The 15,554-nt window shown below is 36.4% G+C and overlaps 1 protein-coding gene across 2 annotated transcripts in view; it reads right to left on the reverse strand.

Annotated features, from left to right (window-relative positions):
* LOC150099965 (reversion-inducing cysteine-rich protein with Kazal motifs-like) overlaps positions 1-15,554 on the reverse strand; it is a 364,445-nt gene that overhangs the window by 204,040 nt on the left and 144,851 nt on the right. For both annotated transcript variants that reach the window (XM_090402524.1, XM_090402523.1), the window contains exon 9: positions 4,249-4,386. In XM_090402524.1, the coding sequence (XP_090258650.1) occupies positions 4,249-4,386 (138 nt within the window). The remainder of the gene's footprint in view (positions 1-4,248; positions 4,387-15,554) is intronic.

Raw genomic sequence — 15,554 nt, forward strand, 5'->3', positions numbered from 1 at the left:
TCAACAGATGGGTACACTTGAGATTGTCTGTAAAGAGATGGATAGGTATAAAATTGACATCCTGGGAATTACATAGACCAGATGGAATGGAGAAGGTCACTTCAAAAGACAGGATGGTAAGCTAGTTGTTTATTCAGGTGGTGACTCAAAGAATCATGGGTAACTGTGATACTGAAGACAGCTCAGGAAAGAAGCCTTCTTGGTTATAACCCTATTAATGATAGGATACTTTCTATTAGACTTAAGGCTCAGCCTACCAATGTATCAATCATGGTAGTTTATGCACCCCATACGATAGCCTGAAGAAGAGAGTGAAGAATTCTATGAAATCGTACAGACTGTTTTGCACTGCCTAAACTTTTACATCTTAGGGGACTTAAGTGCAAAAGTGGGAAAGAGTATGAGAGTTAGGCCAGAGTGTGGCATGTATGGTCTGGGTGAACATAACACCTGTGGTGAAAGACTATTGGAATTTTCCCATGCTAACCAATTAGTTATTACCAACACCTGCTTCCAGAAACACCCACGATAGACCTATACTTGGATATCTAACATTGATAGGTCAAGGCAACAAACTGATTACATCCTGGCTCTCCAGGGGTGACAAGCATCTGTGATGTGTATACTTGTCCTGGAGCAGACTGTGGTACAGACCATCAGCTAGTAAGAGCCAAAGTAAGACTAAGACTCCAAAAACTTCTAAGTCAGCCACATCCCACTAGATTTGATGTTAAAGTAATTTCTAGTGGATTCACAGAAGAAACATCAACTCGGCTGGATGATTTTTTGAAGACCAATCAGGAGAGCTCACCAAAAATGCTTTGGGAAGGAGTCACGGTGATAATACAGGATACAGCCAAGAAGTATCTCAGCCCAATAAGAAGAAAAGAGACCCATGGATATCAGATTTAACATGGGAACTAATCAAAAGAGGGCAACTGAAAAACAGAGAGACACAGGGACTGAAGAATATATGAGAAGTCAGAAGAGCCATCAAGCAGGACAAGGAAACGTTCTATACTAATAAATGTGAAGAAATAGAGCTCCAGATGATGAGGCACAATTAAAAAAGGATGTTTTCTTTAGTTTGTTATCTAAAGCACAAGTTTAAGCCCAAATTGAATGTCATCAAAAACAGGAACGGAGCATTACTAACAGAAGAATTAGAAATCAAAAACAGATGATGTGGAACTCTACAACAGAGTGGATAAAGAAAATTTGGAGGAGCGATCTCACCAGGAAAATTCCGATTTGGAACCTCTTCCACTTAGGCATGAAGTTGAAAGAGCAGTTAAGCAGCTTAACAGCACTAAGGCCCCAGGTGCACATGGAATCCCAGCAGAGTTAATTAAGTCCACAGGGGATGGGGGGAGATAAGAATGTTTCATACATTAATTACAAGGATATCAGAAACAGGATCATGGCCTAGAGACTGAAAGATAGTTTTCATACCACTACATAAGAAGGAAGATATGAAGGCTTGCAAGAACTATAGAACTATTAGTTCAATATCTCATGCAAGCAAAATTTTATTGAAGATCATGCTAAATAGGACAGAAGCCAAAGTTGAGGTAGAGATGCCTGAGAAACAAGCTGGTTTTTAGTAAAGGTAAGGGCACCAGAGATCAGATCCTTTGCCTTAGACAGATCATAGAAAAATATAAAGAATTCAGACTCCCTCTGGTAACGTGTTTCTTAGACTACTCTAAAGCTTTTGACTGTGTTCAGCATGTGAAACTGTGGGAAGTAATGAAAAGAATGGGTTTTCCTCAACACACTATCAGGTTGATAGCCAACTTGTACAGGGAGCAAGAGGCCACAGTACGAACAGATGTTGGATTGACTGATTGGCTTCAGGTGGGAAAAGGAGTTAGGCAAGGATGTTTACTTTCTCCTCACTTGTTTAGTATATGCAGAGGAGACATCATGCGTGAAGCATTGGATAAGCTCAAGACAGGAATTAGGAAGGTGGTACATTGATCAGTAATCTGAGGTATGCTGATGATATGCACTCCTCTGTAATGACAAGGAAGAACTAGGCCAAATTCTTGATAAAGTTAACAAGATCAGTAATAACAGAGGACTTCAACTCAATCCTAGCAAGACAAAGATTATGGTTCTCAAAGGAAATACAAACAGGGAAGCTCTTGAGAAACAAGTGTACCTTAATGGAGATAGAATTGACGAAGTCAGCAATCAGAAGATCACCTGGGATCCATTAATAATGGATCCAAGGTACTCAAACTTGCTGCCTTTCTCAAGAGCTTCCCTGTTTGTATTGCTGTTCAGAAGACATCAGAAGAAGATTAGGAATGGCTAAAACAAGTCAGAGACTTGTCTAAAATTTGGAAGAATGGATCATCTATCTCCATGGGAACAAAGTTGTGGATTTTGGATGCAGTTGTTTTTCCAACAGCAACTTATGATGGATGTGAGAATTGGAATCTAAAGAAGTCAGAAAAGAAAAGAATAGCTGCTTTTGAGATGTTACAGAAGGCAGTTAAGGATATCATATACTGAAAAGCATACAAAAGAATGGGTGTTAGAAACGATAAGTAGAACTTTAAGGATATTGACAGAAGAAAGTTAAAATATTTTGGACACATTGAAAGGATAGAAGGAGGACTTCTCAGAACAGTAACAGAAGGTAAAGTTCCTGGAAAAAGAGGAAGGAATAGAACCTTCAATGACATGGATGGTGTGTGTAGAGTGACTGATCTTCAGAGAGTTGAAGCCTTCAGAAAAGCATACAACAGGACTACATGGTAAGGCACGGTGTGGCATATCACTGAGCATCGGAGTGACTACATGGCATTTGTGGATATCCAGTGAACATATGAATGAATGAATGAAAGGATCTTATAGGATTAATACAGAGGAAATATTCAACACTTCACTAGAGGGCAGGTAAGAGGTCATCCCTAGAAATTGAGTAACAGTGCAGTTAGGAAGGGAGTGAGGATGCGATTTTTTGGAGAGTAAATGAATGGAATGGAACTCACATCATAGTCAGATGTGAGTCTTTTGTCTGTTAATGGATTCAAGGAGAGGTACAATAGACTCCTTGGAGGTTGCCCATACAATAATAATAATAATGTTTTGCTGAAATGTAACAAGGAGATAAATAAAATGTGTCTCTTTTTCTGAAATTATCCTAAAGTACTTTTTATAGTTTGTAGTGACAACAATAGTTTGCAATTCAGTATTTGGAATGTTAACAGTTCTAAAAAAATTTAAAATTAGGATTTTAACCAGTCACAGAAAACTACCTTAGCAGAAAAAAATATTAGATACAACAAAATTAGACTGCTTACAAGCAATTGACATAATTTCCTATCAGCAGTTTTCCTCCAGGAAAACTACTGATAGGAAATTATTAATAATGTAAGCTTATTTACATAGTGCTGCCATAGTAGCTGAACAACTGTTCAGGTTGTTCAGGATATGATGATGATATTTGTCACACATTTCATCATTTACAAATGACTTTATTATCTGTTTATTTGTTATTTTTTTAATTCTAATTCTAATTAGTTTTAATTTTCTTCAGCTTTATTTGTTCCCTCTTCCCTTCAAGTCATGAACATTAAAAACTGTGTATTGATATGAATAGTTCTGTATGCAAAGGCATACTTAATAACCTCATAATGATTATGAGTTATTCCATAAGAATATCTATATAACAATATTATCATATCGTGTTCTGTATTATGCAGTATTTTTATTTTTTCTTATTAAAGTAGTATTTCTTTTTTAAAATAGTAGAGATGTTAAAATCAATTAAAATATATTAAGATGACAGTTACTTATGGGGAATTTTTCTTTTCAATATATTTACTTAAAAGTTTTTTTTTTTTTGGTGTGTTATCTATGACCCTATGGCTCCAACATAAACACAACTTCAAAATGTAATCTTGAGTAATAAAAGAATTAATTCTTAAGAACAGTCAAAATTACTAAAAAAGATAAGAAACAAACATCCCACAGTATTCATAAATACATTTAATTTCTGTTATTATTATGTAATTTCAGTATATAAGAAAATATGTTTTAAACTTTTAATTTGCAGTATTTAAACTGTCAATATTTTTTTTCCAACACAATGGATTAGTAATAATTTATGATCAGTCAAACCAAATCAATATGTCATGTAATGATTAAATTGTAACACTGCAAAATACTTTTAAAAATTCTAATGATTAATGAAAATAATTTTAATCTAAGCTTCAAATGATGTTTAAGGCTTACCTCAATACAGAGTCTCTTGCAGTTTGCATTCTTAGCTCGAAAACAACACTGCAATTTGGCATTATCCATTCCTATTTTTTTAGAGATCACACGTGGATTTGCATTAAGAAGAAAACATTCCCAAAGAGAATAGTCAGGCTAAAAAATAAATAAATAAAAATAAAAGAAATGAAATCAAAGGGCTTCAGTTCAGCAATGCAAAATTATATAAACAAGGTGGATAATTAGATCCAGCATTATTTCAAAGCCAAATGCAGAAACTATGAAAGTTTTGTAAGGTAAATTGATTGAAATTCATCATCACAATTAATAATCCAACTATGAGGGTGGTATGAAAAGTTCTTGGCCTAACAATGAAAAAACGAATTTATAATTTCAAAATTATTTGTATTTTTCAACATAATCTCCCTTAAGACTAATACATTTATTCCAGCAATGCTCCAGCAATATTATCAAGCACCTATAGTGGTTCTAAGTAAGATCTGCAAAATACCCCTCTAAAGCTGCAATCACCTGTTGATTCGAAGAAAAATGCTGACCAGCAAGGAAGCATTTTAGTTTTGGAAAGAGATAGAAGTCAGATGGAGACAAATATGGCGAGTAGGGTGGATGCTCCAACAATTCATAGTGCAGATCCCTTAATTTTCTCATTACCAAAACACCTTTGTGGGCAGGTGCATTGTCTTGATGAAAGATGATTTTTTTTCTTTTGCAAACTGGGTCTTTTCTCACGAATTTTTTTGCCTGGTCTGGTTAAAGGATCAGAATAATATTACTATTATTATTATTATTATTATTCAGGCCTCTATGGAGTCAAAAGACTCATACTGAGAAGTCCTTTCTAAGAAACACAAGCCTATCAAGACTCATCGAGGGAGATCAGTCCTAGAAAACACATTCTATCATACTACTCCTTAAATGCATTGACTGTTCTCACTCTCACCACTCCATCAGGCAATGCATTCCATGGTTCAACCACCTTCCATACAAAGAAACCACTCCTCACCCTCTTTCTCACAGTTTCCTTTCGTAACTTCCAGAGATAGCCTCTTGTCATGATTCCTTTCCACTGTTCAACCAAGCGAAAGAACTCCCCAGTGTCAAACCTGTAATCACTTCTCAACAGTTTAAAAGTCCCGATCATATCACCCCTCCTTCTTCTATCCACCAAACTCTGCAGTCCACACTCCTTCAGCCGATCCTCATAACTAACATTGTACAGTCCCGACACCATCTTTGTTATCCACCTTTGTACCATTTCCACAGTTAATTTACCCCCTTCAAATCCTGGGGACCAGATCTGAGAACAATGGTCTAAGTGTGGTCTCATTAGAGTCTTATACAATGGAATGATAACCATTTTATCTCTGCAGGTCAGTGTTCTTCTCATTATTGCAGCAATCCTCTGTTTACCTTCACTACCTTTGCAATATGTCCACTAAATTTCAGGTTTCTATCAATCATCAAACCCAGATCTCATGTCTCTTCTACTTGCTCCAGTTTAACTCCTCCCATAGAGTATGCAGCGACCCATGAATGTGTCCCAAACCTCAAGACCTTACATTTTGCTGCATTAAACTGACATCCCCATTCATTTGCCCATTATCTAGCTTATTCAAATCCTCTTGCAGAGCTACCACATCTGCACTATTACTAATAACCCTTCCAAGCTTCACATCATCTACAAACAACCGAATATCCCCCTGCAATCCATGGACAATATCATTGATATAAAGGTTAAACAATATAGGTCCTAGTACTGAGCCCTGTAGAATCCCACTTGTAACCTTCTGCCTCTTTGATATTGCTCCACCATACACAACTCTCTGATACCTATCGGACAGCCAATCCTGAATCCAGTTGACCAATCTGACATCCAGACCCATGTGCTGCAACTTGAATATCAGCTTATCATGTGGCACCCTGTCAAATGCCTTTGCTAAGTCTAGGAAAATGACAGTATATGCTTTTCCCTCATCTAATGCTGTTGTAACTTTACATAAAAGGCTAGCATATTGCTAAAACAAGAGCACCCCCTTCACAAATCCATGTTGACTCTCACTGATAACATTACCCTCATCTGCCCAATGCTGTATATGGTTCCTTACTACTTTCTCCAAAATCTTACTAACTACTGATGACACACAAACTGGCCTATAATTAGACAGTTCCAGTCTGCTACCGCCCTTATGCAAAGGCACTACCTTACCTTCCTTCGGTTCCATGGGCACCTTTCCTGCAGCCAGACTTTCATTGAAAAGCCAGGTCAAGGGCACTATCAGTTCCTTAGCACATTCTCTCAAAACTCGTGGTGAAATACCACCCAGTCCAACAGCTTTACTAACATCCAGAGTACTCAGTATGTGTAGCACACTCTCCTCCTGCACCTCTAAACCTCGAACATGTTCTATCCCCTCTACTATTGAAATTGACTCCTCCAGGATGAAATACTCCAATAAAGTTCATTGAACAATTCCACTATGTCCTCTGCATCAGTCACTCTATTCCCATTTTTATCCCACAATGTCATTCTTGCACAGTCATTTCACCTCCTACTGGCCACATAGCTAAAAAATTCCCTAGGATTTTCTTTGGATCTAAGGGCCAATCTTTTCTCATATTCCAGTTTCATCTTCCTTACCATACTAATCACTCTTCTGGCCTGTGTCTTATATTCTTCATGCATCTTCTCTTCACCTGTCTCCTTATATCTCTTCCATAGCCAATTTTTCGCATGTAGCTCCTGTTTAATATTGTTTGTCATCCACTTTACTCCAAATTGTGTCCTGTTCTTCACACATGGAATACAGCTTACCATTGCTGCTAACAAATATTCCTTCACAATTTCCCAAGCACTAATTATATCCCGGTCTTCCAATTCCTCCCTCCACGAAACTTCACCAAGTTGACGTCCAAGACTATTATAATCACCTGCTTTATAATTCCATATACGTTCCCGTCTTTTTGATAATCCTGCATGTCTATTCATTTTCTAAGTCAAAACCATATGGTCACTCTCTCCAACTTGTGGGAGAGATGTCATCTCAGTTATTATCAGCTCTTCTGATGCTATAACCAAATCCAAATTTCTTGAACCTCTTGTTCCCTCTGTTACATGTTGCCTAAGACATTTGTCCCTCAAGAATTCTAGAAATTCCATTCCCTTATTGCTACATGCATCTTCCTTTCCCCAATCTATACTGCTGTGGTTAAAATCTCCCATAACAATCATTCTTCTTGCACTTGCCATGCTCAACTGGCTCAACATCTCATAGTCCACACCCTCTGTGCTCCTTGGTCTGTAGCAACAACCCACTAAATATCCTGTCTTTCTCACCTCCACCTCACACCAAAATACCAAAAACACCTCACACCAAAATATTACCAGGTTATTATTTTACCATTTTCAAGATAATTAATACACAAAATGCCTTTATCATCCCAAAATACCGATGTCATGACCTTTCCTGTTGTTGATAGAACCAACTTTGTCTTTTTTTTTTTTGGCACTGAACAACTGGTTTCTGTCCACTATTTTGACTGCTGTTTGGATTCTGCTCATTGAATCAATGAATCCAAGTCTCATTAATAGTAATAAGTCGATGCACAAAATCAGTTTTATTCTTGTTAAAACCCTCCAAGACTGTTTACAGATTTTTATGCGAGTGCGTTTTTGATCTGCTGTGAGCAAGTACAGTACCCATCTCGCAGAAAGCTTTTTCATATGCAATTCTTCATGCAAAATACCATATGGTGCATTGATCGATGATTTCGTTACACTTTTTGATCGTCCTTCATGTGGATCATCTTCAAGGCTGGTACGACCACATTTAAACTTGGCAGCCCATTTCTGAATTGTCGAAAATGAAGGAGAAGAGTGCCCATAAATGTTTGTGAACTCAAATGAATTTCTTTTAGTGTTAAACCTTCTTTTACAAAGAATTTTATAACCACACTATACTCAATTTTATCCATTTCAAGGGATACAGACAATACTTTTGCTTCAGCGAGCTGTACAAAACAAACTACTTGATGGAATGGCTTAGTAATTTCACATGGATGCTTATGACAGATGTATTATTATTATTATTATTATTATTCAGGCCTCCATGGAGTCAAAAGACTCATCGTTGGAGATCCTTCCTAAGAACATAAAGTCTGTCAAGACTCATCGAGGGGAGGTCCCGCCCCCTAAGAAATACAAAGTCTATCATACCATAGTATCAACTTAGAAAAAAAAAAAAAGACCTTGCTGATGGTGTTGCCATCTATGGTCGAGGCCGAAAACTTTTCAGACCACCCTCGTACTAATGCAGATTTTATGTATCATATGCTTAAAAGAACACACTTCTGTAATAAAAGTTAATAAAGCTATAGCTATAATTAACATAGGCATCTCCAAACTAATCAATGCCATTCAGTAGCTATTAGCATGCTTACTAAACATAAATTAATTAATTAAAAAAATACAGAATAACTCAGAATACCTATCTGGTATTCTGAGTTAGCCATTCTGCTTTATCATCCTGCATTCCCAATAGCATGCATTATCATAAGTTCTTTTGAATATTGCCTTGAGGCATAAGGAATACATGATTGTCACATTGCTTAAAAAAAAATCTAACTGGAAAGCAAGTTACCTTGACAAACCAGAGTGGTAATTATCTTAGTTGTAAAATAATAAGAGATAATGGAATCTTTTTATTAAGGAATTTTATTTATCAAGTGACACTGATGTCCACGAGACAAAAATGTCCACAGTATACCACGTTCCAATTTCTTATATTTCTGACATCTCAGAACCCATTTCTAGAATTCTTAAGAAATACAATTTAGTGGCTACTTTTCTTCCTATCAACAAATTATCAGCATGGTTTCAATCTTCAAAAGATAAATGATCTAGCTCTCCCTGTTTTCAACTAAGTTCCTTGTGACTGTCATCATTTTTAATTTGGGCAAACCAGACATTCCGTGGAAAAAATAATACACCAACACCAGTCTTACATTAGCAACAGTAAATCTCAAAAATCTGGCTTAGCACAGCATGGAATAGATACAGACTACAACATCCTATGGTACGAAACACACTTCATCACTGTCAGTATAAATTTGAATGTTTGTTCAAAGCAAGCACTGAGGCTTTACTTCACCATCTGAACTTAAATCAGAATGACTGCCTCTCTCTAACTAAGATATGGTAAAGTCTTATTTTAATAACACATCAATATATATATATATATATATATTTTATGTTTAATAGGCTAATGAATTATCAATATTTTCTATACAACTGCATTGTTTTCTGTATAACATCACATAGCTCTTTCTTTTTCAAATCATCCATTGTTTGCATTCTATTTTGTAATTAACTATTGTCACCACTGAGGATGGCTTATAATATTCAAAATATTCAAATTGAAATAAATAGCATCACTTATCCTTTGAGTTTTTTTCATGTTCACTGAAGAAACCTTTCATGGCACAAGAATCTCTTAAACAACAACCTCAAATCTCGTGCTGTGAGTGGTTTCTTCAATGAATATGAAAAAAAACACAAGGGATAAGTGATGCTATTTATTTCAGTTTGAATATTACAAGCCATCCTCAGTGGTGACAATAGTTAATTACAAAATAGAATGCAAACAATGGATGATTTGAAAAAAGAAAGAGCCATGTGATTTTATACATAAAGCATGCAGTTGTATAAAAAATATTGATAATTCATTATCTATTAAACATAAAAAATAAAAAAAAAGATTGAATATTGCTGTGTTATTAAAATAAAACATACCATATCTTAGATAGAAAGAGGCAGTCATTCTGATTTAAGTTCAGATGGTGAAGTAAAGCCTCAATGCTTTCTTTGAACAAACATTAAAATTTATAATGACAATAATAAAGTAAGCATGGGTTGGGCTGAAAAACTTCTCAGGTTATTCATTCCAGCCATTACTATAATTTCCTCCACACTTCCACCCCTCTTCGCTGCCATTGCCACTCTCTGTCATTCCATGGCAAGCACTCCTCTGCCATTCTACTCTGCCCACCCCGAATCATCGAATCTCCATGCATGACACTCTGAATAGATTCATTCATCCTTCTCTCGCTGGCATCCCTGAATCTTAAAGCTTCCAATCTCTCTCTCTTTCTTCTTTCTATCCCACTCTCCCTTCTCCCTCTTACCTCTTTATCCCTTTCTTTCCACACTCTCTTGATGTACTAGAATTATTAAAAAGCTACTCATGGTCCTTTCTGAGAAGCCATTGAGATTCATATATCATTTGATGTTTAAGAGTCCCTTCTGTAATAGTTGAGGTATTAGAACAAACAGTATGAGCACCTGTAGTAAAGTTTTTATAATTCCAGTATTCTGTAATGGATGGTGAGCTGATTGCCATTGAATGTAGCATCCAGTGAAAGTAGGCTTTCGATAACGGAAGTAACTAATTCACCTGAGGGTGAATAAAGGAGTAGAATATCTAAAAAGGACAATTTGTTGCTTTTTTCCATTTCCACAGTAAATTTAATTTGTGGATATAGGTTGTTTATATTCGATAAAAAAGTAGGCAATGTGTCTTCATTATGGGGCAAGATAGCAAAAACATCATCTATATAACAAACCCAAAAACGAAGGCTAAGGGTATATGGATGAGAAAATGATGTCTTCTAAATGTTCTAAATAAAAGTTAACAAGCGTGGGGAAAAGTGGACTTCCCATTGCAATTCCTTCAACTTGACTATAAACTTTATTCTGACAAATAAAATATCCAGAGTGCATAACAAAGTTGAATAGTTTCACTATATCCTGTGGAAATGCTTCTGTAAGCAGATGTAGTGAATCTTCAAGAGGAATATTTGTGAAGAGAGAGATTATATATCAAAGCTAAGATTTTTTTTTTACTTTATCTAGAAAATTAGAAGAATTTTTAATAAACGAACACAAGTGGCACACATCTGAACTTTCAATAGGTTGCTAAAAATTTACTAAGTAGGTGAATCTATGCAGATGACAATTAAATGAAGGGAAATCTGTTTCTTGAGTACCTTCGGTAAATGATTAACCATTCTTAACAATTTCCAAAATTTTTAAGAAATGCAATTTAGCGGCTACTTTTCTTCCTTTCAATAAATTATCAGCATGGTTCCCATCTTCAAAAGATAAATGGTCTCCTCCAGCTCTCTCTATGGTGTCTACCAAGTTCCTTGTGATTGTCATCATTCTTACTTTGGACAAACTGAAGAGATTCAAACTATGGTGTCTACCAAGTTCCTTGTGATTGTCATCATTCTTACTTTGGACAAACTGAAGAGATTCAAACTGAGAGATTTGAAGTTGATGTTAGACATAGTACAGCAGAAATGTGTCCAAGGAAAGATGAGTATGTTGCTGCAGTATAATACAGCACAATAAAGGAGAAGAGCAGTGATGACAAAAAGGATAATAAGAATGTGCAAGAAAAGGGGGTCTGGAATATGTGGATATGTGTGTAGTATATTTGAGAATAGAAGGGAACTGTATGCAAGAGATGGATTGCATTTGAATGCAGACAGGTACAGGCATTTGGAGAGACTGTTGTTTTCTAGGAAAATGAGTGTGTCAGACAGGGAAACTAAAATTGCACAGGCAGATGTTGCAGGGATGGCCTCATGTGGGGGATAGTGGCTTGAGAAATGAGGGGGGGGAGTACAGAGCCAGGTGGAGTATGAGGGGGAGTAATAATGACCATAAGAATGCAGGCAATACACTGGTTTTTCTGTATACAAATGCTAGGAGCATTAGGAATAAAAAGAATGAGTTTGTGACATTGATTGACTCAATCTCTCCAAAGGTTGTTGGCATCAGTGAAACTTGGTTAACTGAGGAGGATGTGCTAACAGGGATAGAAATCCAAGGATATAGCATATTTTGTCAGGATAATGAAGGTAAATGCGGTGGGGGAGTGTTATTCATGATAAGAGATGAATTGTGCACTTTCAGGTGGAAAACCTCAGTGGAAGTAGCACTGATGGCTTTGCAAGTATATGGTGTGAGATGGATGTTTATAGGAGAACATATTTATTAGGGCATTGCTACAGACCAGGGAAAGTGAATTGTGATGAGCAGAAAATGTTTAGGCAAATTAGTTTGGCAAGAGCAAAGTGAGCAATCATTATGAGGGACTTCAACTATAATGATATGAACTAGGCAGAGGAAACACCATGCAGTAATAAGGGAAGTGAATTTTTGGATTTCTTGAAGGGACAACTATCTTAAGCAGCATTTGGTGGAGGGATCAAGATTTGGTGGAATGATCAAGTGTTTTGGATTTCGTCATGACATCAAAGCAATCTGATTGCAACTGCCAATTTACTATTTTCATCCATTAACATCATCTTACCATAATCATTCTTCCTTTTACTTCCCACATATCTAAAAAAACTCTCTAGGATTTTTCTTCTCCTGGTTTGCTAATTTCTGCTCATACTGCACTTTTGTTGTCTTTACTAATTGAGTCACTCACCTCTTCTTTTATTCCCCCCCATCCTATTCTATGAAAAATCTCTTTCATGTCAACCTGATCAACCAGATACTTAAAAAAAAATTCTTGACAGCAATGACAGATTATATACCTTGATTGAAGAAGATAAAGCAATTTGAAGTCAAATGGATGATAAAAGGAATAAAAGGAGAATTGCAGAAGAAAAAGCGATTATGGGAGGCACATAAAGAGAGAGGTAGAGAACAGTTGCATGAGGAATATAAAGGCTCAGGCTGGGAAAATGACTAGTATTGTAATGGGGGGAAAAATCAGAATATGAGATGAGACTAGCACTGCAACCCAAGGAGAATCCCAAGGAGTTTATTCGCTATTTAGTGAGCAGGAGGAAAACTGATAGTAAACATGGCATATCTTACTGAGTGGAGATGGGAATCATGTGACCAAAGCAAATGACATAGTTGAGATATTTAATGATCACTTTATTACAGTGTTCCATCTGGTACAGCAAGCTTTACTCCTAGAAGTATAATGAGTGATGAAGTGTTAGAAGTGAATGAAGGGGATTTATTCCAAATACTGAGTATGCTAAATGTCAGTAAGACAGGAGTACTAGATAGAATTTAACATGTTTTTAAGGGAATGTGCTATGCCACTGATTGTGCTGTTAACTTGGCTGTTTAATAAAAGTCTTGCAAATAGGAGAAGTTCCTGGAGAGAGGAAGGAAAGTAAGATAGTAACATTGCATAAAAATGGCAGTAGAGTGGAGGTATCAAATTCCATTCTACTGTTTTTTTTTTATTTCTTCTGTACTTGTTAAGATTTCAGAGGAAGTGGTAAGAACTCATATACAAGTATTGGACAGGTGATATTATTTATGCAGACAAGCATGGATCTATTAAAGGGCTCTCTTGTTTCAGCAACCTGATTACCTTTTATGGTAGGAAAACAAGACCAGTGGAATGAGGATAAGGCATACACTGTCATTTACTTGGATATTTCCAAGGCATGTGACATGGATGCTGAAAGGTCAAAGCTGCACAACTGAGAGCAGACCTCCAAATAGCCTTTAAAGGAATGCAGAGAACTGACTAGGGCTTCTGATCTGTCTAATCCTCATCTTCTCATGGTGCAACCTGTTAGGTACTGAACAAACAAGGCTAGGCTGGAAATTTGGGATTTAGCCAACCAAATTGTATTCTTACTGGCTTAAACCAAAATATAAAATGATGGTACAACATGACAGAACTTCATTCCAGCTGGGGCGCTGTCCAGTTAAACAAGGCACTCGTTGTTTTCATCAGGGAACTAGGGCAAACAGCAAAAAGTCAGCAACTGGAACAAATCCTGAAAAACGCCCCAACTCAACATCACAGGGTTCAAGATCAGTACTATCAACATAAGAAGCCTGAATGGCAAAGAAATTGAGCTAGCTGAGGAATTGGATAAGTACCACATCGATATAATAGGGGTGACTGAAACAAAAAAAGACAAAACAAAAACTAATGAGATCTTTCTGAGCAATAAATACAAAATGCTGTATTCAGGCAATGACAATCAAGGAAAAGAAGTTGTAGCCATAGTATTCAACACTAAATATGAAAATAATCTTCTTGAATGGCAGGCATCAAATAGAGTGATATGGCCAAATATCAGAATGGAGAACTGGACAATGAGACTTATTTGTGCCTATGGTCCCACAGAAGGTTCTACAAAGGTACAAGTGGAGGAATTTTTTGAGGTTTTAGAGAAAGCAACTGACACAATGAAAAAAGAAAAATTGTTCCTTGTTGGGGAGATCTGAATATCAGAGTGGGAAATGATTGTCTAACAATCATTTCCCACTTTATCCAAAAATATTTTGGGAAATTTGGAGAAAAGAGCAAAGGTAATAATAATGGCAAATACCTGTTGGATTTCTGCTCAGGACATTATTGACCTCCATGGAGTCAAAAGACTCATCATGGGAGGTCCTTCCTAAGAAACACAAAGTCTATCAAGACTCATCGAGGGGAGATCCCCCCTAAGAAACACAAAGTCTATCATACACTCCTTAAACTCACTGACAGTTCTCACTCTCACCACTCCATGCAAAGAAACCACTCCTCACCCTCTTGCTCACTGTTTCCTTTTGTAACTTCCAGGGATGGCCTCTTGTCATGGACTGGTTATTACTAAAACAATGTTCCAACATAAAAATGTGCACATATTCACATGGAGAGAAGAGGCAAGGAATAAGAAAAGTCTCATCAACTATGTTATTGTTGATAGTGATGATTTTTCTCAGTGCAGGAAAGTAGAGTGTACAGAGGATCTGAAATAGGAAGTGATCACCATTTAGTCTTGAGTAGGATAAAATTTAATTTCATATTGAAAAGAAGAACATATAAATTTTAAAGCAAATAAAAGTTGAGTAGCTCTCAAATGCGAACTGTAGACTAAAATACACAAACATAATTCAAGAAAATATGAAACAGCTTGAGAACTGGAACCAAACCTTGGAGATTCAGTGTCAAATCCTGAAGAAAACATTGACTGATTCAGTCAGAGAGGCATGTGGTGAGGTTGTCTGCAAGGATAGAAAAATCAGAAATCCATGGTGGATGGAAGTTAAAGAGGCAGTGAAGGAAAAGAAGAAATAATATCAGAAGTTCCTTGCTAATAAGTCAGCTTTTGCTCTTAGAGAATACAGAGACAAATGTAAGAAAGCGAAACATTGTAAAACTAGCTAAACAAAAGTTATGGGATGACTTTAGTAAGAACATAGAAAATAAATATTAAGAGGGTAGAAAAAGATTCTGAAGGCTGTGGAAAAAGCTCAAAAATGA

The sequence above is a fragment of the Typopeltis vanoorti genome, chromosome 13 (assembly GCF_054136105.1).
Source record: "Typopeltis vanoorti isolate ZY-2024b chromosome 13, IOZ_Tvanoo_1.0, whole genome shotgun sequence".
Taxonomy (NCBI): domain Eukaryota; kingdom Metazoa; phylum Arthropoda; class Arachnida; order Uropygi; family Thelyphonidae; genus Typopeltis; species Typopeltis vanoorti.